The sequence below is a fragment of the Gallus gallus genome, chromosome 12 (assembly GCF_016699485.2).
Source record: "Gallus gallus isolate bGalGal1 chromosome 12, bGalGal1.mat.broiler.GRCg7b, whole genome shotgun sequence".
In the NCBI taxonomy this organism is placed as follows: Eukaryota; Metazoa; Chordata; class Aves; order Galliformes; family Phasianidae; genus Gallus; species Gallus gallus.
This window is the reverse complement of record NC_052543.1, coordinates 19,894,895-19,919,342: the sequence shown is the minus strand read 5'-3', so window position 1 is coordinate 19,919,342 and position 24,448 is coordinate 19,894,895. Positions and strand designations below refer to the sequence as shown.

The 24,448-nt window shown below is 42.0% G+C and overlaps 4 protein-coding genes across 11 annotated transcripts in view; 3 read left to right on the top strand and 1 right to left on the bottom strand.

Moving 5' to 3' along the window:
- Positions 1-380, top strand: part of NR2C2 (nuclear receptor subfamily 2 group C member 2) — a 37,745-nt gene extending 37,365 nt beyond the window's left edge. For all 3 annotated transcript variants that reach the window (XR_005839448.2, XR_005839447.2, XM_040646751.2), the window contains exon 16: positions 30-380. Coding sequence is in view for 1 of the 3 variants with exons in the window: in XM_040646751.2 (XP_040502685.1) it covers positions 30-106 (77 nt within the window). In the remaining 2 variants the exon portion in view is untranslated. The remainder of the gene's footprint in view (positions 1-29) is intronic.
- Positions 381-922: 542 nt separating this feature from the next.
- On the top strand, positions 923-12,473 carry MRPS25 (mitochondrial ribosomal protein S25). Of its 3 annotated transcripts, none has more exons than XR_003077333.3 (6): positions 923-1,080; positions 1,168-1,274; positions 1,539-1,626; positions 1,844-2,210; positions 2,396-2,607; positions 11,761-12,473. XR_003077333.3 is itself a non-coding variant. In NM_001277840.2 (4 exons), exons 1-4 carry the CDS (start codon positions 947-949, stop codon positions 2,034-2,036), a joined length of 522 nt encoding a protein of 173 aa, NP_001264769.1. In that variant the 5' UTR covers positions 923-946; the 3' UTR covers positions 2,037-2,233. The 3 variants fall into 3 exon arrangements, 1 of the variants encoding a protein (NP_001264769.1); XR_001468584.4 differs by having other exon boundaries at positions 2,326-2,607; NM_001277840.2 differs by lacking the exons at positions 2,396-2,607; positions 11,761-12,473 and having other exon boundaries at positions 1,844-2,233.
- Positions 3,821-17,515, bottom strand: RBSN (rabenosyn, RAB effector). 4 transcript variants are annotated; one of them, XM_046900215.1, is made up of 12 exons: positions 17,324-17,515; positions 16,859-17,060; positions 15,589-15,732; positions 13,777-13,877; positions 13,099-13,144; positions 12,826-12,987; positions 11,698-11,939; positions 10,874-10,944; positions 8,982-9,068; positions 8,469-8,571; positions 7,995-8,069; positions 3,821-7,124 (listed from the first exon to the last, which is right to left on the bottom strand). In XM_046900215.1, exons 2-12 carry the CDS (start codon positions 17,019-17,021, stop codon positions 5,988-5,990), a joined length of 2,331 nt encoding a protein of 776 aa, XP_046756171.1. In that variant the 5' UTR covers positions 17,022-17,060; positions 17,324-17,515; the 3' UTR covers positions 3,821-5,987. The 4 variants fall into 4 exon arrangements, with proteins under 4 accessions (XP_046756171.1, XP_004944787.1, XP_040502677.1 ...); XM_004944730.5 differs by having other exon boundaries at positions 17,402-17,515; XM_040646743.2 differs by lacking the exons at positions 16,859-17,060; positions 17,324-17,515 and adding an exon at positions 16,570-16,792.
- TMCC1 (transmembrane and coiled-coil domain family 1) overlaps positions 17,247-24,448 on the top strand; it is a 111,808-nt gene continuing 104,606 nt past the window's right edge. The window contains exons 1-3 of the mRNA XM_046900217.1: positions 17,247-17,518; positions 20,723-20,823; positions 23,771-24,048. The gene's annotated coding sequence lies outside the window, so the exon portion shown is untranslated. The remainder of the gene's footprint in view (positions 17,519-20,722; positions 20,824-23,770; positions 24,049-24,448) is intronic.

Sequence of the window (24,448 nt, the reverse complement as noted above, 5' to 3'; positions counted from 1 at the left end):
ATTCTTGATATTTTTTTTCTTATTTTTAGGTTCACTGAATTTCTTAAACATTGTATGTCTGAGCCTAATGCATTACAGAAATGGACGTTCCCCTTCACTACAGTGATTATTAGAGATTTGCCTTGCCGTAATATACAGGATAAATCCCATGAATCTTACTGTCATGAGGGAGCTACTGCTATAACGTGCTGAGAAAGACTTCTTTTCCTAAAAGTTTCAATTTATGTTCTTTAGACTTAAGCATTTCTCCTGAAGGTACTGGAGGAGATAATACAGTGGCCTGCTGCCTTTCTACTTCCGGGTTTTAAGTAAAGGTAGAGTGTCGGATTTCAGTTCCCTTCACCCCCGCTTTGTATTAAATATAATGAAATTGGACTCTATTTTGAATGGTAAACGTATCCTTAATTTTATGTATAGTATGTCTGAGAGACACCACATCTATTAGAGCGAAGATACTGACTTAATTTTTTGCTGATGCTAATAGAAGCTCCGCAACTGAGAGCTCTGAGTTTTACGTCACAGGAAAAAGGCTAAAAGTTTTGGTTTCGGTTATCAAACCTCGGTGCCTCCAAGAAAAACATCCGTAAAAAACGGTGACCGTCACTGAGAGGCGCCAGAAGCGGCGTTTGCCCGGAGCTGGGGCTGCTCGAGCGCAGCGCGGTGCGGGGGCAGCGCGTGCTCTGATCCGGGCACCCTTCCCCTGATCGCGCAGTTCCTCGCGGCTGCTAAACTGCCACTAAGTGCGAAACGCACCTCGCGCGGCGGGTTCCTGGGCATCAGCCCCGGCCTGCTGCCGAGCTGTACGACGCTGGTGACGGACGGGCGGCCCGCCGACACCTCCGCTCCCGGCCCGGCCGAGTCCTTCCGCGCAGCGGCGGGGCGGGGCGGGGCGGTGCTTCCCCGCACTTCCGTCGCGCGTTCCGGGCAGCGCGAGGGGGCCGCCGCCATGCCGATGAAGGGCCGGTTCCCCGTGCGGCGGACGCTGCAGTACCTCAGCCAAGGCGATGTCATTTTCAAGAGCTCCGTGAAGGTTATGACCGTGAACTACAACACGGCGGGGGAACCGAGCGAGGGGGCGAGGTGAGCGCGGGGCGGGCAGCGGGGGTCCCTCCTCGGAGCGTCGCCGTCCGCCTTGTACCGTGTTGTTCTTCTTTCTCTTCCCCCTAGAAAGTTTGTGTTTTTCAACATCCCCCAGATCCAGTACAAAAACCCCTGGGTGCAGATCATGCTCCTCAGGAACATGACGCCTTCGCCGTTCCTCCGCTTCTACCTCGGTAGGTGCCGGGGGGCCGCTGAGGGGAGCGGGCAGCGCCGTTCTGCCCTCTGCACCGCTCTGCTGGGGAGGGGAAAGGCGCCGTGATGTGTGAGCGCGCGGTTACCTGTCGGCTGACGCTCGTGGCGGTTTTGCCTTCCCTGCTGAAAACTGCATTGCCTGTAGCAGAGCAGAAGCTGTTTTTTCATTCTGTCTTTCTCTGAAGCACTCTTTTGCAACTACTGTGAAGGTAGGCGCTGCTACACTGCTGTGAATTTTTTAACAGATAGCGGAGAACAAGTTTTGGTTGATGTGGAAGATAAAACCAACAAGGAGATAACTGAACACATTAAAAGAATTCTGGGCAAAAGCAAGTAAGTAACTCTTAATATAAGCTAACATTAATTCCCACTGGCATACATCTTATTGCAGCCCTGAGAAACTTGAGGGTGCACAGAAAAAGAAGGAAAAAAATATCAGAACTGGTATTTGCCAGAGAAATCCATCCTTCTGGTTAAATGTAGCCTGGGAAGAGTTGGGAAAGGCCGTTCAGGCTTCTGCAGGTAATGAACAGATCTCTCTTTTTTCTAGAGAAACACTTGAAAAAGAGGAAAGAGAGAGAGAAAAACTGTCACATCCTGCAACTTTTGGGCCCAAGAAGTATCATCTGCGAGAGTGCATGTGTGAAATTGAAGGCCAGGTTCCTTGCCCTGCCTTTGTGCCACTGCCCAAAGAGATGAGAGGAAAATATAAAGCTTGTCTGAAAAATGAATCATCTGCCTGACATCTCAGGTCATACAGCTGTGTTTCTTCAGGGCTGGATGATCACAGTGGTTCTTCAGAGATAAATGTTAACACATCCTGGAAATGGGAGCAAGTTCATGTGAAATTGATGTCCCAGTCTCAATCTTACAGCCACAACTAGAATAGTTACTGTGAAAAATATTATTAAATAAATGTAAGTTTAAAAAAAAAAAAAAAGCAGCTTTTGTTGTGACAGTTTTCAATCAAAGCTGTGTGAAAGCAACAGAGAAAGCAATGACCAGAGCCCTATTTCCTGCTTGTGCCTGCAGGTTTAAGGTCATTGCAAAAAGAGGATGGCTGATGTTGAAAGGGACCTCTCTCTCCATTCATCTTGCCCAGGACTGTGTCTGGATTGCTTCTGAAGATCTGAGAGAGGGAGAGGGAGAATCACCACAGCCTCTTTGACAACCTGCGCCAGAGCTCACTCACCCTCACAGTTGGTGTTTTTAATGATGTCCAGAGGGATCCTCCTACGTTTTAGTTTGTGCCCGTTTCTTGCCCTGGCATTAGACACCACTGAAAAGCCTGGCACCATCATCCTTGTACTCAAGGTACTGATAAACATTGATAAGTTCTTCCTGCCCCAGCCTTCTCTTTGCTAGACTGAACAGTTTCAACTCTCTCAGCCTTTCCTTGCAAGAGAGATATTCCCATCTCTTAATTATGTAGATGGCCCTTGGACTCTCACCAATATGTCCATAGCTCTCTTGTACTGAGCCCAGAACTGGACACAGGACTTCAGCTGTGAGGTTGCAGGATCAAGTTACTCAGCCTGCTGGCAGTGCTCCACCGTGTGTAATCCTTAAGATCATATTTACTTTGGGATAGAGAGACTAGGCAAAGAATCTCTCCTAAGGCAGCACAGCATGCCCTGGGCATGTTTTAATTGCTACTACTGTTATCCAGCTTGTACTACCTGAAGGAAGACAAATGATAGCATACCCCTGCCTGAAACATAAATGCTGAATTTTCTTGCTTAACTGATTTGGTTATCACTTAAAGTCTCATTTATCAAGAAAATGTACAACTTTGAGAAGCATTGAAAAGAATAGCAACAGAGGAGAACATGCAAGTTGGTATTTCAAATATATGCCTTAAAATAATCTTAATTATCCTTAAGAAAAAAAAAATAGTAACTTTTTAAATGCAGAAATAAAAACCCAAACCCATACAAAGGAGAACTGCATCTTAAGAAGTTCAGCTAATTTTAGCCAGCAAGTCTGTTGCGCTGAAGTTCAGTACTGCTGAACATCTACTTCTGATGCTACTGGCCCCTGCCCACACAGTTTTAGATCATAGTAGTTTCTGCCTCGAATGATTATGTTATACCTATAAGAATATATAAATACACAATCGTACTACATTGCTTTTAATTATTTAATTGCCTATACCATTAAGTCAGGCTTATATGTGCAAATTTCTGTAGAAATAGTTATCAGCATTTCTGAGCTAACGGTTGAATACAACATTTCACACCAATTTTTAAGGGATGCTTGAATTATCAAGGGCAAGTACAGCACAAAATAGATGTTATTTCATCCCTTGTTTACAGTTTCCACACAGAGTATTGCGTGCAATTTTAACATGTCAATGCTAGTTACTTACTAGTTTTATAGTTGTCTTCATTTTGTTGTGCCTTGGGAGCTTCACAGCAGTCCAAATACCAGCATACAGTTTTCATGTTGGAGATAACTTCAGTATCAGATTTACCACAGTTAGTGCTGTCAATGATCATGAGGTATGCTACTCATAAAAAGTACGTTGTTACATGTACAGAAGGATACTTTATTAGTGTAATTAGACTGAGCATACAAATAGTGCAGGATAGTTACAACAAGGAAAACACACTGTTTAAATGCAAGAGCTGAAGCCACTGAAATATTCTTTTCAACTCAATATCAAAAGCAGCTTTGGGTTATAATGCAGGGAGTACTCCTCTTGACTAGCAAACTAGTCTGCCTTGAATAATTGACTTGTACTATCCATTTTAAAATGAACAATTCTTGGGATAAACTTTAGCTATGGATAATTTTTGCTGCCTTTGTAAATGAAGTGCCACAGCACAGAATTTTAGTTTACAACCTTTCAGAATTCTGCTGCACAGATGGTTGGTCCACTTCATGCACAGTAACGCTTAGAGATTCACTCAACAATAATTGGTATAAAAAACTGAAGTTCTTAAGACAACCCATTCTGCACACCTTTCAACTTCAGATTTAGACTGCACTAAGAACAACTGTCCTGAAGTAGCTGCACTGAGTTATTCTGATCAGTTATTAGTGTTACTAAGGGTACGTTTGTTGGTTTTGTTTGTCTTAAACAGGAGTACGTACCTCCAACATATTTAAAAGAAAGCAAATCTAGAGTTCCTACTGTTCAGGTAGCACGATTATTTGTGTTTCTGAAATACTAAGTAATGCCCCAGTTACAGCTATGCTCTTCATATGTTATTGGAGGCATAGTTAAGAGATGTCCCACTCCACAAAACTTTGTACTTCTCAGTAAGCCCACTACTATTAGTGCAAAGGAGTATGATCTGCCCAATATCCTCCATTTCAGCTTTAATTAAATACACCTTTTTTTTAACTAACTCCTCCCAGCCACCTTTTCAAACACTGATGTCTGAAGATGGGCCTCTCAAAGGGGGGGATGGGGACGTGAGGGGGTGGGGAAAGTAGCTCAGACTGTCTTTAGCAAAATACATGCTAACTTAACATTGAGCAATCCTAAGTTTTACAATACCAATCTTCAGAAGCCCTCCTGCACCACAGGAGCTGGCCTTCACCTAGTCACTGCCATGGGCAGAGGTCCACACCAAGACTCCCATGTGGACCTGCTCACTGAAGATGCACATGCCCGATTCTTGTAACTTATGATGAGAATCAAGTATAAAATAGGAACTTACATTTGGCACAATCACAGCCCAGCTTTCACAGAATTCCAGTTCAGTGGCACTTCAGCTCTCCATTGTAAGCAGGATTTCTGTTCTTTAAATGCTACGAAGAGGATTCAAGTCTCAGATAAGACAAATATGATCATTCTGTAACCCAGAGAATATAAAGGAATGTGCACGTTCCAGAATATAATTAGGAATTTCAAGGTCACCCTTAATACTACAGTTTGAAGTGATGCTAGCCTGATGTTCTGGAAATGGGTATCTACATATTCATTCCCACACACGTATCTCTGAAGCCATTGTGGCTCTGTTACACTGCAGTTTGTGCCTAGAGCAACTGGGAAACTAAAAGTAATGACAAGGTGGCACCTCAGTTCTACCTAGGAATTCTTATATACACATTTTAAAAGTTACTCATATTAAGATCAGTGAAGTTTCTAATAGTTATTAAATCCATTTTATGTATTGTTACACAAAATTGACCTGTAGCCTGTATATTCTGCATCTCAAAGAATCACAGCAGCCTTTCATTAGCACTTTCTTGTAACTCTCTTAGGACAATTAGACTGGCCTACAATTTACACTGTGCCATTATCAGAAGATGCAGAAATTTTAGAACCACTTTTGTCTCTTCAGTCAAAGTTCTACTTGAAAAGCCAGTAACTCAGCTGCTGTTAACAGCACAGTGGAAACGAGGAAAGATGACAAACCAACCCTGAAACCATTTCAAAGTGACAGTTCCCTATTACTGCTTAACACTTTTGACCAAAATAAGCACACAATAAGACAAATTAGCATTAAGATGGTTGTAACAAGTTATTGTAAGTTTTCTAAGTGTTCAAGACTAGCAGCATTCCTCTTATCTTCTTTCTTCAAGGCTAAGTAGCATTGGGAATACATAAATGAAAGTTTTTAAAATACAACATTCTCCCAGTTCCTTCTTGTAATCTGTACTGCTGTTTATAACTGCCTGCTCCATCTTCCCATCTCTTAACAGTGGACTTGAGGTAACTATTACAAGGTGTGATTGCTGCTTCAACAGTTGTACTTCTCCTTTTGTTTTGCTAACGTGTACTTCAGTTCTTTCAAGTTCTCGGTCAGTAGCTCCACCTCATCCATTCGTCCGCTATGCTTGGCATCGAATATGTAGGCTTTGATATTATCTATCTGTTGGAGAAGCAGTTCCTCCTCTATAGCCTCCTCTCTTAAGATCTCACTGACATCCTCCACTTCAAAGGGATTGGTAGAAGAAGATTCTTCAAATGGATTTCCAGAATTCCAATTGCTCCCAGACTTTTGAAATGGATTTTCATCCTCTTCAAAGGGATTTAGAGTACTGACAGATGCTCCACTAGTTTGTTCACCTTCCTCCTCATTTTCAAATGGATTATATTCTTTTTTATCACTTTGCAGAGCTGTGTTAGAAAAAGAAATTGGCTGAGATACATCTTTGGCAAATGGGTTAGTGGGATCTTCCTCTGACAGAGGGGTATCTGCATCATCTTCAAAGGGGTTTAGACAGGCTGCCTGATTTTGGTCTTTGTCACAGCGTGGAGTATTCTGGTGCCTGACTGGAAAAATTAAGTACTCTTTAGCTGGCAGCTGCTGAACAGCAGTAGTTTCAAAACTTCGGTTCCCTTTCACTTGAGTAATATCTAAATCCAATCCATGTGCTAACAAGTTCTGATTCTCTTTTGCAGCTTCATACTGATGCTGCTTGCCTTCTCTGAAATCTAAGGAGCCTGTCCTTGAACGCTGAGACATGAATTTGTGGTGTTCTCTTTCCCACTCTTTTTCACAAAGAAACTGAAGTTCTTCCCTCTGCTTTTCTTCCTCTTCTGCCTGCTTTTTAGAAAGCTCAATAGCTTTTAGAGTTTGTTGCTGATCATATTCATCCTGAAGCTGCCTCAGGTTTTCTTGCAACATACGGACCTCATCCAGCCGATTAGCTGCCTTTGCTTGCTTAATAAAGGAAGTGATGTTGTCAATCTGCTGAAGAAGTGGGTCTGCTACCTCACTCTGTCGAGATACGCTAGATGTAGGTAGCCAGCCTTCAGATTTCCTGACTGTTCCTTTTTTAAGGAGAGTTGCATCACCATTAACTGCAGCTGCAGATCTGTAAATCAAGTCTTTCTGCTTCTCCTCTTGTTTTCTGTGTGTTTCAAGAGCTGCCTAAAACAAACGTATACAGAGAGAACATGAGCTTGAAAAATTCCATTTTTAACTTTCATATTTACAAAAAAAAATCGGCTGTCACAAACATTGATTCAATTTTTTAGTTACTCTGCAAAAAATGTTCATTTTTGTAATATTACCTATTATTTGTGAAGACACTTAATGAAATCTATTCATATCTGCCTGTTCAAACTTGAGGTCAAGGAGCAGCGACAGTGCTGTACATAGAGCAAAAGATACCTAAACCCAAATGTCCAAAGAGATGTCTCAGGCAGATTTGGACAGTAACCAGACAGTAACCATTCACCTGTAGCAGATACTTCTGTAAAGGGCATCAGTGTAAATATCAGTTATTATTATTAGCCTTTGGAATGCAATTACTTACAAGTTCTTAATTTCTACTTCAACATAAAGCTGGTTTACTTCTCAGTTAGTGATACCTCCCGAGAAACCCCTCTCTTGAAGCTGCATCCATGTCTTTATTTATTTATTTTTTTAAACCACCTGGAGAAGTCTTCAAATTCTACTTGTAAAAATGGCTTAGTTTAAAGATTTCTGCTGGAATACAGGCAGAGCAACAGCACCCACAAACAAGCCACTGCTGCTCTCTAGAAGTGTCCAGCTGTCAGTATGTCTCTCTGTTCTGGGAAGAACTACAATGACTGTTACACAAATCCCTGAAAAAAAGTATGGAATGATCTGCACAGAAAATGAAAAAAGAATAAAGAACTCCAGTCTTAAGGACAACTGTTCATACACAGGCAGCTACTAACACATTGAGATGAACTATGAATAGTAAATAACTATGTGTCTGTTTAAGTCCTTGAAGGAGGCCCTCATACAAATACAGATCTTAACCTGTCTTACCATATGCAGTCTTCTCTTCTTCAGTTCTTCATACTGATCTTTGGTGGGCAGGGACATTAGGCCGAACAGTTTTTCCTGCCAAATATTGAAAAATTTACAGTGAATGCTTGCAGGCATTCAGACAAGTTTTCAAGTACTTTAAGGAAACACCAACAAATGCTCCACAGACAAATATGAGGTACTCCTCCATTACAGTCACCGCTCCAAGTTGGAACACATTGTGGCTGCTCTAACTATACTACTAGCTAGGCTGTGCCTCTGCCAGAGACAAAGCCAAAATTTACAGATTCTCTCAGGCCCCTGAAACAATGCCACTCTGACAATGCTATCCATATTCAGAGTGACTGCAGAAAATGTGGAAGTAAACCCCTATAGAAGTAAACCTTCTGTCAAAAGAAGTTTTAAACCACACAGATGGGCAGCAAAGAACAGAACACTACAAAAAATATAGCTCATAATATGTGCTCTATTTACCTGAACAAAAAGAGTAGCTGAGTATCTTATCATTCTCTGAAGCTGTAGTGTTTTAGGATGAGGTTGGGGCTCTTCGTGCAAGCCTAGACTCAGAATCTTCTTACTGAATCAAAGCAAACATAAGCTCATCCATTCAACCACAAGTGCCAAGGAAAATACAACAGAAAGAGAGGGAGGCAATACCAAATGAACATTTTTAGATGTTCTATTAGGTAAACCATTCTAATATTACGAGCAGTAATACTTTTTTTTCTTTCTTAAAAAAAAAAACAAAACTATTTGTTTCCTCTGTGCATGGTTAGAAAAGGAAATAGAAATTGATGGTGCACAGGAAGAGCATCTACTTTTCAACATGCTCTTTAGAATGGAGCAGGCAAGTTGACTATCTGTATGAATAAGCAAAGGCCCCAATAGATGTGGATAAGGAGAGTTCGTACAAGCTGTAATGAAAGAGGGGAAAAACATAATTCAATTTATGCATATAGTGAGAGAGAGTGCATGCACGTCCTTTACCTTAAGGCATCTATAAATTCATATACTTTCTGAATCTCCACCCTCAAGTCATTAGCATGTTCAAGACTGTAGGTTGTCTCACCAGCACTACAAAATAAATACAACTTTATTGTAAGTCATACCTCCAGTGAACGATACATACAACACTAAAAGCTATCCCAAGATGATGTCAACAAATGTGAGGATGAACCATCCATTAGAATGCTTTTATTTCAAGCTCATTGTATTTACAAACCCTTTCTTGCTGACAGAAGTGGAAAATATCAACCTGCAAACATGAATATTTACAATAATAGAAAAAATTAATTTTAGTATAAGAAGAATCCTACTCTATCAGTAATACTTAAAATATACACAACAAATGCATCTATTCTGCATTTTTTTCCAGGCACAGAAAAATCCTCACTGATCAAATAAGGAACTACACCATTAAAATAAGTTTTCTACTTATGTTTGTCATAAAGCAGAAGTCTACAAGCCCATGTGGGCATAATATTTAAGATTCTAGCAACTGAGTCCACATGGAGACACAATCACTAGATTCTCATATTTATTGAAGAAAACACATTAGTATTTTATGTGGAAGCCTATTCAACATTTTTAAACTTGCCCTTCCTTTTGTACCTGAAATATACAAAAGCATCATCATGCTCTCAAAAGCTACCTCCCAGGACTCTGTATGAGTCAGCAGTAGCACTCCTAATGTCATTTCGTAACTCTTATCTCCAAAGCTACCAAACTTGTAAGACCCTCTAAGGGCCTGCCCAGTTACAAGGGACCAGCCACATCTTAGTATTTGATTATGTGCCTCTATAAGAATCAAAACACAGACATAGTTATTTCTGCAGTTAGATCGACTAAGTGAAATCTGAATAAAGGAAGGAACCTCTCATTATTTCAACAGAAAAATTCAGGAAGTACGGAAAATAAAACCACTTGCATTTTTTGTAAGGCTGCAAAGAAATGTTGTTGCAGTCCTTGTGAGATGAGATTCCAGTGCTCTTTATGAGGAGATCAAACATTGTAAGACAGGGAGGAATGAAAGTGAGTCAGCAGAGCAAGCACCAATATATGCATTTGTGCACACTACTGTTTGAAGTTTTCAAGATGTTACGAAAAAATGTATTTAAAGTAGTAAAAATTCAAATAAAAAATCATAATAGCCTAATTTACATCTGCTTTGGGGCAATTTCTTCATCTTCATGTGCTGTACAGCTTCCTTTGCCTTTGGAAATTCCTTGGAATGCATTGATTTCAGCAATACCACAAATGCCAGACGTAACTTTTTTTTTTTAGTAGCCAAGTCATGTACTGTTTTTCCTTCCAGCCTTCACTACTCCACAGCATTTCATATATTAAACACACATTGCAGGCTTACATCACATTTGCCCCTTATGACAAGTCTTTTAGCAGGTCATTGCAACAGCTACATTAAGGCTTATATATAATTACATTAAGTAAGGTCTATAATATAAAATTCTGAGCACACTGAAATCAAAAGCTGTTTAAGACTGGTAAAACTCTAAAATTTCTCTAATTCTACAAATAAAAGTATAATCCTAGCACTTCTTAAAGGCAATTTGTTGCAAGAAAATATTATTTCAGGCATCGAAATCATGCACCACAACATTGTGGTTAATACTAAGTCATAAGTTAAGTTATCCCAGGGATGACACTCATCAGATTTAAGACTTGCTTTAGTAATCTAGTTTGTGAATTAACTGGAGCTTTGGATAGTTATTTGTCCAGATTAAAACAACAGAAAAACCTAACAGTTTTTCATGACCTACCCACACCACAGCCTTACCATGCCAATTCCTTACCTAGTTTGCAGAGTTACAGGTGAAGAAATATACATACATTCATAAACAAAATCAGTAAGTGGGACTTACTTCAGAGATTCTGCCATCCTTACATATTCTGGTGCCTTCTGGTCAACCTTTTCCATGCAGAGTCGGAGTTTCTTATTTCACAACGCACATAAAAGCAGAACTTGTCTTAGAACACTAATAGAAGCACTCACTGACATAAACCTTTCAATGTGCCTATGCACATTCAAAGCTAATAGCTATGAAAGCCATCTAACTTCTCAGGATCACAAGATCCCCCAGTTATCCTGAGAACACAGATGGCACTGTCAAGAACAGAGAAAGAATCTCTGTACCCCTGCAAGGTGAACTTTGAATTCAGAAACTGTTTTGATGGGCAACTTCTAGTCTTACTCTTTTCACAGAAAAGCACTAACAGAAATCCCCATTAATATTAAACTTCAGGCTGGGAGAAGAGCTTGCAGGCTATCAGGAAGATACCCAACAAATGTCAGTACCTGCTATTAAAGTATATTTGAACACAGAACGCCAGCCACACGCTGTTGTTCAATTTAGATGGTTGCCACTAGTGTGGGGACAAACAGTTCTTACAACATGAAGTTGTATAGTTCTAGCAGAGCCCATTAACACTAGCACAAGCGCATCATTGGTTTAAAAAGAACTGTTCTGACAAAATCCCATTTGACATTATTCACAATTTTAAGGGACATCTCAAAACCATTAGTTCCAGATGAGAACAAAAAAGTATGTTAAAATAAGGTTTTAAGCTACAGTGGGATGTAAATAATATACAGCTTCTGAATGCTTACTTTCAGATTTATCTTTGTTATTAGAACATTAAGCCAGAAAGAACTTGGACGCAAGAACGAGCAAGGAGTTTGATTTACCTCATAGAGTTTCACAATCTCTGGAGTGTAGTCTTTCTCATCAATCTGTTGTTCTCTTTTCAGCAGAGTATCTTTGCAGTGCTGACAACAACGGATTTGGTCATCATCCTTCTCATCCAGAACAGAGCTCACACTGCTTATACTGCTAATGCTGCCTCGGCGAGAGCCATGGACGCTATTAGGTGAGGCGTTCGGGCTAGTAAGAGAACTCAAGGCCTCTTTACTGGCACTGGTGAGTTTGCCTAAAAATTATGCATGGGTAATTTTACAGTGACAGGAGAAGCCAACAAATTTCACCAACACAAATAATGCACTTTAACAAAAGCTAGCATTACCCAACACTAGAAAACCAGCTTGAAACAGTCTGCTGAAAGACATTCAAGGAACACATAGCAACCAAAACTACAAATCTGAATTTGGGTCTTCCCTGCAAGATCCTGCTTCACTCTAAAAGCAGCAAGAGAACGTGCTACTGGGAACTACTTCCTTTGTTTATGCCTAGTAGCATTCTCACTCTGGATCTTGTGGTTAAAAAAAAAAGCACATGGAAAAATTGATATGTTAATACTGTCCTTATGTTGTGCTGGAACTCTCTGGAGAGCCCAATTAACATCATTTATTTCCACAGAGAAATAGTCTCCTCTCCAATGCACTAGATAAGGAAAGTAAAGTTGGAAGGGCTTCTTAAAGGCTTGTGTATTAATTCCCTTGATGTCAGCATTTGGACAGCCATGGGCAAGACTCAACATTTAAAAGTGGTATGGATATTTCAACAATCTTGGCAGTTATGACTCCAAAAATTAATACTTTTGTAGTTACAATACTCAGAATTTTGGAATACACTACTTATAGTATTAGTTTGTACTAGTTTACTTCGGTGTTTTGTTGCAGATAATCTAAAATTTCTGAAGCTAAAGAAGGAACACAGACAAAAAATAGAGAAAGCATTCTTATTCTGTTTTACATATAAGTGCCTGCATGGAATTGAATGACACATTCAAGGAGGAGTTTTCCATACGTATAGGCAGAATATATTAAGCTTGTTTTCTTGTTGCAAAAATACAGGATGCATTCAGCACTCTGAGTGAGATAAAGAAAGGAGGAATTAACACTACCCACCACACTTACTTGCCAAGGGAAGACTGATAAGTTCCATGCACTTCTTGCACATAATAGATCCACAAAGCCGGCAGTGGTGACGCCTGTTTCGCATGCTGAACTTATTGCCACAGTCTGGGCAGAATGGAACGTCCTGGTCATTGACCCAAGGCACAACAGACTTCTCTATAGCTATGATCGGGTGGAGGAGGAGGCAATACACACGGTATAAGACATTAGGTGAACTAATTCCTTAGCTGGTAAACTATAGAGTCATATAGTCTGAGGTAAGCTCTTACTAACCTCTTATTTTAGCTGACTCGGTGTTTGCTCTATCAAAGGATGTAAGCTAGTAGAAAATAAACAACACATTCAAAAACAAACAAACAACAACAACAACAAAAAGACCACAACATTTCCTCCTTATAGAAGCACAATTACAAAAAAACCACAACACCCCCCCACACGCCCATCAAGTTAAAAAAGTGTGCCATTTTAAAAAGATAGAATACGAAGATGTCTAAATTTGGCATTGAGATTCAGACTAGTGGTGCTAAACAATTACTGCCAAAATTACAGAAGTCAAAATATTTTGACATAATTCTTATATCATCCAACATTATTGTGTCTGAGTGAAAATGCAAGTTGGCTATCATTGGGGGATTTTACAGAACAAATAGCTGGAACAATCATGACAAAAGCATTAAGGAGTAACCATATAAAGTAAAAGATGAAGAAAGTACATGGAACATGTGAAGTAGCATCTTGTGCTTGAAAATACTGTACAGAAACAGAAATCATACCCATGGTACAAAGTATGACCAAACGCACTACACAAGGATAAAAAGGGAGGACAAAGTAACATGTGAAAAACCGTTTACCAATTGCACTACTACATAAATGGGCACCCTTTGCACTAAAATAGGATTTTATATTTAAGAAACATTTAAATGGCTGGAATATTAAGTAGTAGCAAATTACCTTTTCTAACCTGATTAACAACTTATTGACTTCAACTACATAGTGATCAATCCTGGCTGCTCGGTATTTCTTGAAACTGGAAAGATGGCTTCGCATAGCACCTTAGGGAGAGAGGAAAACTCAGAGTCACCTGGGTGTTCTACATGAATTTAAACACCTTTCAAAATGCAGCTCTTCCTTCTTTTTCACCATTTATTTCTCAGGTTCAAATGAAATTTTATAGACACGTTAGAATTCCAAGTTTTCACAGTACTGGCCTCAACATAGCATACAAGCTAGCCTCCAAGCTAGCAATAAGCAGTGTTTTATTTCTACTACAGTAAAGCAAAGAAGACTACGTTAAAGAAAACATTTGGAACAGATTTTTTTCATCTTTATTCCTCAGTTACATTTGGTAACGTGTTACCAGCCAGTACTGTTGTCAAGACATGCTCCTGTTATTTCCTTACTACATTTGGAACAAAGGCAAGATGCAAGTCCAATGATTATCTGAGGTTTATGCAACAGCAGCTTCTTCCAGATTGCTATAATCCTTCTCGCCTTTAGGGCTCTGAACCAAATCCTTGATCACAGCACAGATTTACAGAAACCTCATCAACAAGTATACAAAAGAACAATACAGCATCTACTTAAATACATAGTTCATTCTCAAGAAATCTGGACTTAGGCTTTGATCTTTTTAATAAGCCAGACATTAAAAAAAAAAAAGAAACACCACAAATCAGAGTTACAGTCAAAATGCAAAAATTATTCTTCTTCTGACTTGTAGAACACAAAAGCAGATGCTGCTCTTTGACACTAACTGTACAATGTCACTTCCTCATTCTAATGAAATACATAGGAACCTCTCTGTAGCCAAATTCATAGGAATGGGACAGCCCCTCTGGGTAACTAGATTCAATCTCTGCAGTGGAGATATTACAGAAGCCCCTCCACCTCTCCACCAAATCATGTTAAAATCTGTAAGATTCATCTTTTCCGCTCTGCTTTAAAAAAAAAAAAAAAAAAAAAAGCCGTTATCTACAAAGCTTGGATTCTGCAGTCCCAAAGGACTAAATTCCTTATCTGTCAGCAGCACAGGAGAACTTAAAGGACCCTCCAGAGACAGTCCTGCCTCCTCCCCCCAAAAATAACCACAGCGTTTCTATAATAGTAAAAGGCAACATCCAGTAACAGCAGTTGTAAGTACAGGTTCAGTCAACATATTTGTTAACTTCTGCAATGTCTGAACCTGCAGCCAGAGTTTGGCCGCTTATTTTTTAAAGTGAAACTTCTTAATGATAGATTACTATACCTCAAATCCAAAGAAATAGCTGGAAGAGCTCAAACTAAGGGATAAGCATTAGTTTACATGTCTGGCAAAACATCTACTTTAAGAGTAACCAAAAAGCCATAGATTTAATATGGCTGTAGCAATATTAAATAGTAGTAGTGGATTATCATCTGTTTTGTAAAAAGCCAGATGATGATGATGGTTGCAGAACCCTCAGTAAAGCTAGATGCACAGAGCTAAATATGTACCAAAGAGAACTCAGTAGCTCAGACACAAAGAAATGACAAATAACTATCCTGCTTTTGAGGTTAGTTTACACCCCGGTTCTATAGATCTTCCCTCCCCACCCCAATCTACATTTTCCTCACCATCCTATACAATGCATGCAGGCTGCAGAGAATCAACATGCAAGCCACAACTCCATGCTACAGTAAATCACATGCAATACAGACAATCCCACACAGCTTCAGCAATACTCACTTTTTCCCAATTAAAATTAAAAGTAATCTCCACCGCGTATCACTCTCAAGCTTACCTACCTACTTCTTGGGGCTCCCACATGTATGGATCTATGCCACCATAGCTGAATGACTCATATCGTTCCTGAGATCCAGAATCAGTTCTGTCATCTCCTTCTCGTTTCAGTAATTTCTTCTTTGCTCTCTTGGCTTTCTGGACAAGACCTGAAAAAAGATAAACCCACATACAGAAGAGCAGGCAGTTCGCCTCTCAATATTTGTCATATGAAATCAGTATGGTATACTCCTTATCGTTCGGAACAAATCCTTTGCCTTCACAACAAGTGAATATGCTCTGTTTAGAACCAAGTATTGTTCAGTGTCACCAATGGCAGGAAATGCTTTTTGTCATCCGTTAAAGTAATGCTACGGTCCTAACGACAAACAGGTAATTTCAGACACTTCATTCAGGGACATCACTATAAGAGAGTGAACTGAATTAAACTGTGGGACCCTTTTTCATAGAGCACTGGGACATTATATACACTCTCTTAATTCCTAATGGTTTTCTTTGGATTCAAGGATGTTCAATACTTTCTTTGTACTTCTGCACAGAAATACAAGCTAAGAACATCAGTGTGCTTGCACATCGAAGTAACTTCAAAAGAACTGAAAGATCACCACATTATCTTATACAAAAGCTAGTGAGAGGAGGGCAGTTTCCTGGGCCAAAAGAAAGACAGAAAACTTTAAACTCTAGCATTTTTATGTTAGCAGAAGGACACCACTTTTTTTTGTAAACACATTCAATATCTTCTAGAATTAATCCCCTTATACACCTGCTGAAAACTGTGAGTTGCAAGCGTAACACTATAATGTGATGGAAAGTACAGCAATAATAGCACAGTAGCAAAGTCCCAGGGTGGTACCGGGCAGAAAGCAGAGGTTCCCCGTTCCTTAAGGCCTCTGACTAATGCCTGGGAACTCATCTGCATTACAGTATGAACTGGAGCATTCTTATGTAAAGACGTGGCCAGAAAACAAAGAAAAGCCAATAATAACCCCCAGCACGAAGCGCTGCACCCGAACAGCACGGAGGCCTACAGAACGCCCAATTACAGGCAGCGTATTCCTCGCGTCAGGAAGCGGCTGCGTCAGTAACAAAGTAACACGCTGTGCCTGGGCCTACGTCCTGCATACAGAAACGGGGCCCCACGCCGCACTTGTTGCGTATTTCTGTCAGTGTTCCAGTACTGACAAGCACCCAGAGCGCTCGCAGCACAGCAGTTTCTGTTGTACGGGATTTAACACAACAGACGGGAGAACATCGAGAAACCGCCACGGCCCTTACTTCGGATCTGGCCTCTGACGTCTCTGTCTTCGCCCGAGTGCTCCTCCTCGTAGTGTGCGCGCAGCTGCTGGAACGCCTGCAGGTCCTTCAGGCACAGCGGGCACAAGAAGCCCTCCCGCATCTCCGCCGCGTCCCCGAACGGCGGCGCGCAGCCGGACGCCATGGCGCTGCGACTCAGTGCTGCGGCATCGCCCGCGCCGTCCTGAAAGACAGCGGTGGGGCGCGTCGGGCGGGCGGAGCGGGGCGGCCCTCCTCTGCGCCCGCCCGCGCCTCCCGAGGCCACGGATCCCACACGAGGGACGAACCCACTCCCGCACTCCGCAGGAAGGAGGGCAGAAGATGTGGGCGGAGCGGGGGCTGAGTTAAACGAAGTGGCGGAGGGCGGGCAGGGCGGCCTCCAACTCAGCCGAAGCCCGGGAGCCGGACCAGGCCCGGCGCCGCGCAGAGGATGGGGCGGGGCTTCACCTCGCGCTGAGGGGCTCCCGCCCCGCCCAGGGGCGCCGCCAGCCCTGAGGCGCGGCCTCGCGCTCCCCGTCACGTCACCTTGGCTCGGTTCCAGGCAGGAGTTGTGCGGCCGCGTCCGTACCGTTCGCGCTCGCTCGGTGGATCCCGAGCGCCCCCGAGCAGCAGAGCCCGACGGAGGGCGGGGCGAGCGTCGAGGTACCGATGGGCGGGAGGGGCTCCGCGGGACTGGCGGGGAGGCGGGGCCCGGGGCGCGGCTCGGCGGAGGCTGCGCTATCGACGGGCGGAGTGGGCCTGGCGTCACAGCCTGAGAGGCGGAGCTCTGGTCGCCGCGGGATGAGCGGGCGGGGCCGCGCGGGGAGATGGAAGCGTGTTCCGAGGCGGCCGCGGAGGCGAAGGAGGGCGGGAGGGGCGCGACACTGCCCGTCGTTACGGCTCGGCTGTCGCACTGGAGTGCAGATTCCTCCGGGTCGGTCGCTGCGGGCCGACCGTCGCTTTAGAACCGCAGCATCACTCCGGTTGGAAAAGTTCTCTGAGATCACTGAGTCCAACCCGGCCCACCCCTACCGCGCCCACCGACCGCGTCCCTCAGGGCCGCATCTCCGCGCTCCTGGAACGCCCGCAGGGCGGTGACCCCGCCGCTCCCTGGGCAGCCCGTGCCAGTGCCTGACCGCTCCTTCGGAGAACGCCAGCTGAGACCAGCCCGACCGTACCTGGTGCAGCCGCAGGCTGTTACACAGTCACTTTCAGCATCTTGTCGCATCACCAGTGAATCTGACCCATTTTGTATTTCTGATTCCACCATCCTGCAAAACCATAATGGGAAATCAAAGTCTTAAAACGGAACTGATATAACCATAGGAGTAATTGAATGCTGTAAATAGCCAAACTCCCTGAATTTTTATATATGCAGTTTTCTATTGAGGGCCGTTATGCTCTGCTTCTCAAAACAGAGAGAGGCAGCTGTAGAAATAATGTAGAAGCATGGTTACAAACAGGTTCCCGTTCAGCATGCAAACGCAGACTTAATTTATCTTTGATTTTAAGATCTTACCATGCTGTGGAAGCTGCACTGGTCAGGTACTCCTCTGGCCATGCACTCAGGTATATTATAAGTTGTTAAACTTTCTTTCTAGAAGGCATGAATTATTGGTTATTTATTTATGTTTTTATTTTTAATTAAGGGGCTTTATTAACCCAAGGTCTTAAAAACTTTGAAATATTTTTAAATGTTTCCAGTTTCACTTTAAAACTTGAAAAATCCTCACCCTCCACACACTAGAAATAAAATCATGAGTGTATGTAAAGAAGGAAGGTTCTTAAAAGAGAGAAATAAGGAAAAATGATTGGCTAGCTTCTCATACTGCTGTTATGTTAAAAGTACACTTCTGGACTCTCCCAAACTTCTCTGGAAGGATTTTAAGCACAGATGGAACAGACCTGCCAGGATGTGCTCAATAGTCCGAATCTGAAAAAGCTTTTTCCCATAAACATCTCACAAAGCTCCTAGGTTTCCTCATTGCATTGCATAGGCATGTGTGTGGAGTCAAGTTAGTATAATGCTTGAGGAGATGAACCTCGAGCAACTCAGGGCACTGTTTCTCCTTCTTGTGTTCCTCTCCTTGGAGAAGGAGAGCAAGAACCAGCTTGAGGCTCCATACATTCCAGGGTTCACTTGCTGTGGCACGATCTCCCTGGGTTTTATGCAGCTGAACTGTTTCCTAGAGAAACGTCTTCCTGGGGAAGCTGGCAGCCTTTGGCTTGGGCAGGTTATACTCCGTGCTTGGTAAAGAGCTGGCTGGAGGCCTGGACCCAGAGAGTCGCATTGAATGGAGTCAGCTGGTGACCAGTCATTAGTGGTGTTCCCCAGGGATTGGTACTGGGGTCTGTCCTGTTTAATATCTTTATTGATGACCTGGAGAGTGGGATTGAGTGGACCCTTATTAAGTTTGCACATGATAGCAAGTTGGGAGGAAGTGTCGATCTGCCTGGCAGTAGGAATGCCCTTCAGAGGGATCGGGACAGGCTGATTGCTGGGCTGAGTCCAATGGGATGAAGTTCAGCAACACCAACTGCCAGGTCCTGCACCTTGGCCACAATAACCTCAGGCAGCATATAGGCTTGGGGCAGAGTGGCTGGAAGACTGTGTGGAAGAAATGGACCTGGGGGTGTTGGCTGACAGTCGGTTAAATGTGAGCCAGCAGTGTGGCCAGGTGGCCAAGAAGGCCAATGACGTTCCAGCTTGTATAAGAAATTGTGTTGTCAGCAGGAGCAGGCAGGTAATAATTCCCCTGTACTCAGCCCTGGTGAGGCTGCACCTCAAGTACTGTGTTCCATTTTGTGCTCCTCACTACAAGAAAGGCGTTGAGGCCCCGGAGTGTGTCCAGAGAAGGACAATGAAGCTGTGAAGGGGTCAAGAGCACAGGGCTTATGAGGAGTGGCTAAAGGAGCTGGGACTGTTCAGTATGGAGAGGAGGAGGCACAGGGGAGACCTTGCAGCTCTCTACAACCCCCTGAAAAGACATTGTGTCGAGGTGTTGTTTGGCCTCTTCTCCCATGTAACTGGGGATAGGACTAGGAGGAATAGCTTCAAGTTGCACCGGGGGAGGTTAAGGTTGGATATTAGGAAAAATTCCTTATCCAAAAGAGAGGTCAGATGCCGGAATGGACTGCCCAGGGAGGTGGTTGATTCACTGTCCCTGGGAGGTATTCAAGGAAGGTAGATATTTGGCAATGAGGGAGATGACCAGTGGGCATGGTTAGACTAGATGATCTTGGAGGCCTTTTCCAACCTTGGTGATTCTATGATTCTACTGTTCTAGCACTGGGACAAGCTTGTGCCTTGTTCAAACTCAGGTAGAACCAAATACCTGCCCCTTTGTTGTTACCTGCTCCTTTTGTTTGGACCTCTGCTGGGGCCAGTGAGCTGTAACACACTGAGCCAGTGAAGGAATCCTCCATACGTACAGGTGCCTCTGGGAAGCTGGCAAGAGCCGAAGAGATAGAGAAGGGCAGTGAGATCTGAGCTTGGATGGAAGGAAGTATGTAGAGAGGAGTGACAGTGTAAATAAGTTAAAAAGATAAAATTAGGCGCAGTACTTGTGATGGTGTGGCTGTAGGCATTTCAGTTTTCTTGCTCCTGTCGTGTGTGTATGTTTTGTTCATCTTATCAGAAGTGTGGCTTACTGATATGGGAGTAAGGAAGGGGCAGGAAAAGAGATGTGCAGAATGGAAGAAGCGTCTGTCACTAGATGGCACAACAAGCACGTCTGAGAACTAGCGAGGACTTGCTGGGGCTCTTTGCAGTGGATTTCACGGCACACAGCACTGCTAAACCATTTATTTTATTTTATTTTATTTTATTTTATTTTATTTTATTTTATTTTATTTTTTCTTTTGCAGCATGCAGGATAGTACTGCCTGAGAGCTACGAGGCCAGCGACCCAACGACTCTGGAAGCTCAGTCCTCTCCTGATCTGTCATTCAGAAGTAGTAAGAGTCAGGTAAAAGGAAGAGGGAGACTACCAAACAGCACACTTTTTTTTTTTTTTTCTTTTTTTCTTTTAATATGCTTTTCTCTGTAGCTTCAGTAACTGCTGATTTTCAGTAGGATAATTCTAAAAGCTCATTAAAGTGGTAAATGCAGTGATTAATGTCTAGTAGCTTAATGTTGAATTCAAACAGCACAGCAACAAGGTCTGGCTGCAGTGAGTTGTGATGAGTAAGGTAATGTGCTGGGGTGTTCATTACAAATCAAACATTTCACTGAGTCTTTAGTTTGTTAATTGTGTTCTTTTGCATGTTATGCCTTTGACTAGAGATTAAATTTCACTAAATGAATTGTTTTGAATAACAGATAAAACACTGTATTATGTCAGTCATTCTTGAAAAGGGGAATTTCATTCAACACTTTGAAACATAAATGCCATTTGCATATTTATGTGTGTAAATTATTTTTAGGACTTTCTGAGGAACTCACTCCCCATTAAGTGATTGCATCTGTCTAATAGGATTTGGATCTTTATGGAAGTATGAGACACTTAGAGAAGCTCTTGTAGGATGTCTCTTAGAGAGAGTTATAGAAGCAATATTGAAAGTTAGCACAACAGATGTAGTGATATGTTGAGTGGTATCCATTCCCAAGGCAAAATTTGGGTTTATATATCCTTATGAAAGTGGTAGGGAATAATCTAGGTTTGTGTTGGCATAAATGAGCTGTTGTAATATCTACAATGGTGAATGTTAGGACATGGTCTGGTGCTAACTTGGCCGTTGCTACTAATGTCCAAGAGGAGAGTGAAAAGATGGAAACCGTTAGCCCTACAGCCATAGAGCAGTCCTGTTAGAAATACATTCCAGTTGGGTTCTCTTATGTTCTTTGACTTCATGTAATAACCTCAGTGGAATTTGGTATGTAAAATAATGGAATCTGATCACAGCATGAGAGAGGTAAATGTAGACCAGAAGTAATTCTTTATAATGCCTGTCTGCTTCTCAAGAAATGTAGTGGAGCATTTTTGCATAAATATGGCTTACTCACTGACAAAAAAAAAAAAAAGTTTACCCTATCTGAAAATCAATGATGTTGAGTTCAACATAGCCTTTGAGGCAGAAGCAAAGAGGTAGAAAAACAAAATCTTCTTCCCGAGCATTCCCTGTAAACAGTTACTCAATCTAAATGGAAGCTGTGTTTTGAAATTGGCCTGAAGTCTATTTTGTAATTTAATGATAAATTGGGGGGGAAAAAAAGTAAACCTTCTAAAATTGAAATGGGTAGTACAAAATATTTCCAGTAATGCAAAATGATTTGATTTTCATTTCTCTGAGAAAACAATTTTTTTTTTTTGGTTGGTTGGTTTTGATTAGATGGGTCTAAACTAATATTTTTTGTTGGTTTTTGTTGTTGTTGCTGTTGAGAGAAATAAAAAGATAGCAAATCTGTTAATTTTAGTGAACTTCATATATTCAGTATACTCAATTTGCCTTATAGTAAACATTTTGATACAAAGAGTACTTGTTTAATTAGTCTGAAAAGAGATGATAGGAGCAGTTATGTTTCTATGCCAAAACTGTGATTTTCCTATGTTTACAGACTCATCAATCAAAATTGACAGTGTGATGATTTGTGAGAGCTGCACTAATTGTTGAGCCCCATTTACCTGATATGCCTTTTAACTGCTTCAGTACCAGCAGGCCTGCTGTCCATACAAATTTGTCTGCTCCCTTGACACAGCAGAAGATTCTGGCCTATTGGCATATTGTGGAATGGCACCATTTTAAATAGAGCAGCTACATTATAAAGAGGAGCAGAAAAACCAGAATTCCTCTGTGTTTACGTTTTATTTAATGTTGTAATGGTAGGATCTGTACACCACAATGTCTAGATTATGTTTGGGATTCATTTCAGATTTTGAGGAGGCCCATACTGGGCTGCCTCTCTTCTCTTTTTCCTACACAATTGTGTAGGAGCCAATTCCCATTTGAGCAGCATGTCTGAAGTCAGTAAGTGGAATACCTTCTCACTGCTACCTTCCTTTTGCTTCACAAAAGGAAGAGACTGCTTAACAATGAATGGTTTGTGGTTCTTTAGCAAGGCTGCTGTTGCTGTCCTCTTCAATACAACCTGCTTGTTCAAAGAGCTTCTCCTAGTGGTGGTCTTTTTTTTTTGTTTTGACTGCTTTGTCTCTGAGAGCTTTTTGTACAGTCTGATTGTATTTTTTATTTGTCATCTTTTTTCTTTCGTCCTCCTCCTTCTCTACCACCCCTTTCTCTTTTTACAATAGTTTCTTCAGGCATCTCATACATCAGTAGTGGCTTCAGAGCCAAAAGGGAACTGATGCTGGAAGCATACATTTCTTTGTGAAAATTTCTTTAAAACAATCATATCTCAGATATCCTTTTCATAGCAGGTCACTTTCCCTTGTTTTGCTTCTCATTATTTCACATTTTCCATACATCTTTCATCTATTGAAGTGTTTGTACCGAATCATACCCATTTACATTCAGGTAGGATATCCATTACTGATGGCAATAAACTAAATTCCACTGATATGACAAACTAATACTTGGTTTACCTCCACCCCATTTTGCAGGAGTATTTGTGTGTTTTCTAGCTTCGCCCTTTTTCAGACCAGATCACCCTCTTTTCTGTTCAAGTGAACTGAGGAAGGCACAGTGATTTTATTACCTGTGAGTAGCAGAGGAAGGTGCTACTCATGTCACCAAGCACTTCTTGTGTCAGCTTTCTTGTCTGGCTCACTAGTATCAGTTCAAATGAAAGTGGCTGCAATGAACTCGAGAGCTGTCTTTGCCTTTGCCTTCTGTCTAAGATCAATCCATCAGATTAGTATCTGACATGCTTTGTCTCAGTGAGGGAGCTGTAACACACTCCACTGTACCAATGTAATCTGCTATCTAATAAGATTTCATTTCTAATTTACCCTTGCTCAGCCTTCTGTAAGCGGACAAAGTGAGTTGGCAGACGAATGACTGTATGGGAGTTGTTGAGTCCCAGCCTGAACCACTGATTGAGCACCTGGGGAAAGGACCAGGTCAGCCTTGGGAGCACAGGTGAAGGCAATTCAGCGGTGTGAACAGAAGGGGTGGAGACTGGTTGCACCTCTCTTAGACCCTACTGAAGGGCTGACCCCCTACTGGGGAAGGATTTCTGACTGGACATCCCTCCTTGGTGAAGCTTTCCCCTGTGAACCTAGAATCTTTTGATGCAGGTGAGCAATCTAATTCCCTTCCTTTGTAGCACTTCTCTATTGTGCCAGTCCTTTCATCATCACATCCTTCTTGTAGCACCTTTTCCATCATATTGATCTGTTAATTTGCTACAACTGCTTTTGATCATGGTTTTTATTCATAGCAGTGTCCTGATAGGTACCTTGAAATTGTAGCTGGCAGACTAGCATTAGCTGAGTTACTGTGCAAGTAGCGGCTCTGCTTCAGCTATGGTGTTAAGTTTGTTCTTAAACCTTCTCCAAGTAAGAGTCATTAAAAGTAGTAATCCAGGGTACATTCCCTTGGAAAAACTCAGCACATGCTAGTTATGATGGTTTAGCAAAAGAGGTCAAGGCTGCTAAGTGTGCGTGGGGGAATAGAACAGCAATGGTCAGAGGAGTT

What these genes read in the sequence shown, in the direction of transcription:
- MRPS25 (NM_001277840.2), top strand. Translation starts at nt 947, where the DNA reads ATGCCGATGAAGGGCCGGTTCCCCGTGCGGCGGACGCTGCAGTACCTC. An exon ending in GAACCGAGCGAGGGGGCGAG is followed by an intron (nt 1,081 to 1,167) that starts GTGAGCGCGGGG and finishes TCTTCCCCCTAG; the next exon opens with AAAGTTTGTGTTTTTCAACA. An exon ending in AGAATTCTGGGCAAAAGCAA is followed by an intron (nt 1,627 to 1,843) that starts GTAAGTAACTCT and finishes TCTTTTTTCTAG; the next exon opens with AGAAACACTTGAAAAAGAGG.
- RBSN (XM_046900215.1), bottom strand. Translation starts at nt 17,021, where the DNA reads ATGGCGTCCGGCTGCGCGCCGCCGTTCGGGGACGCGGCGGAGATGCGG. An exon ending in TATCAGTCTTCCCTTGGCAA is followed by an intron (nt 11,940 to 12,825) that starts GTAAGTGTGGTG and finishes CATAATTTTTAG; the next exon opens with GCAAACTCACCAGTGCCAGT. An exon ending in AGGATGGCAGAATCTCTGAA is followed by an intron (nt 9,069 to 10,873) that starts GTAAGTCCCACT and finishes TTTATTTTGTAG; the next exon opens with TGCTGGTGAGACAACCTACA.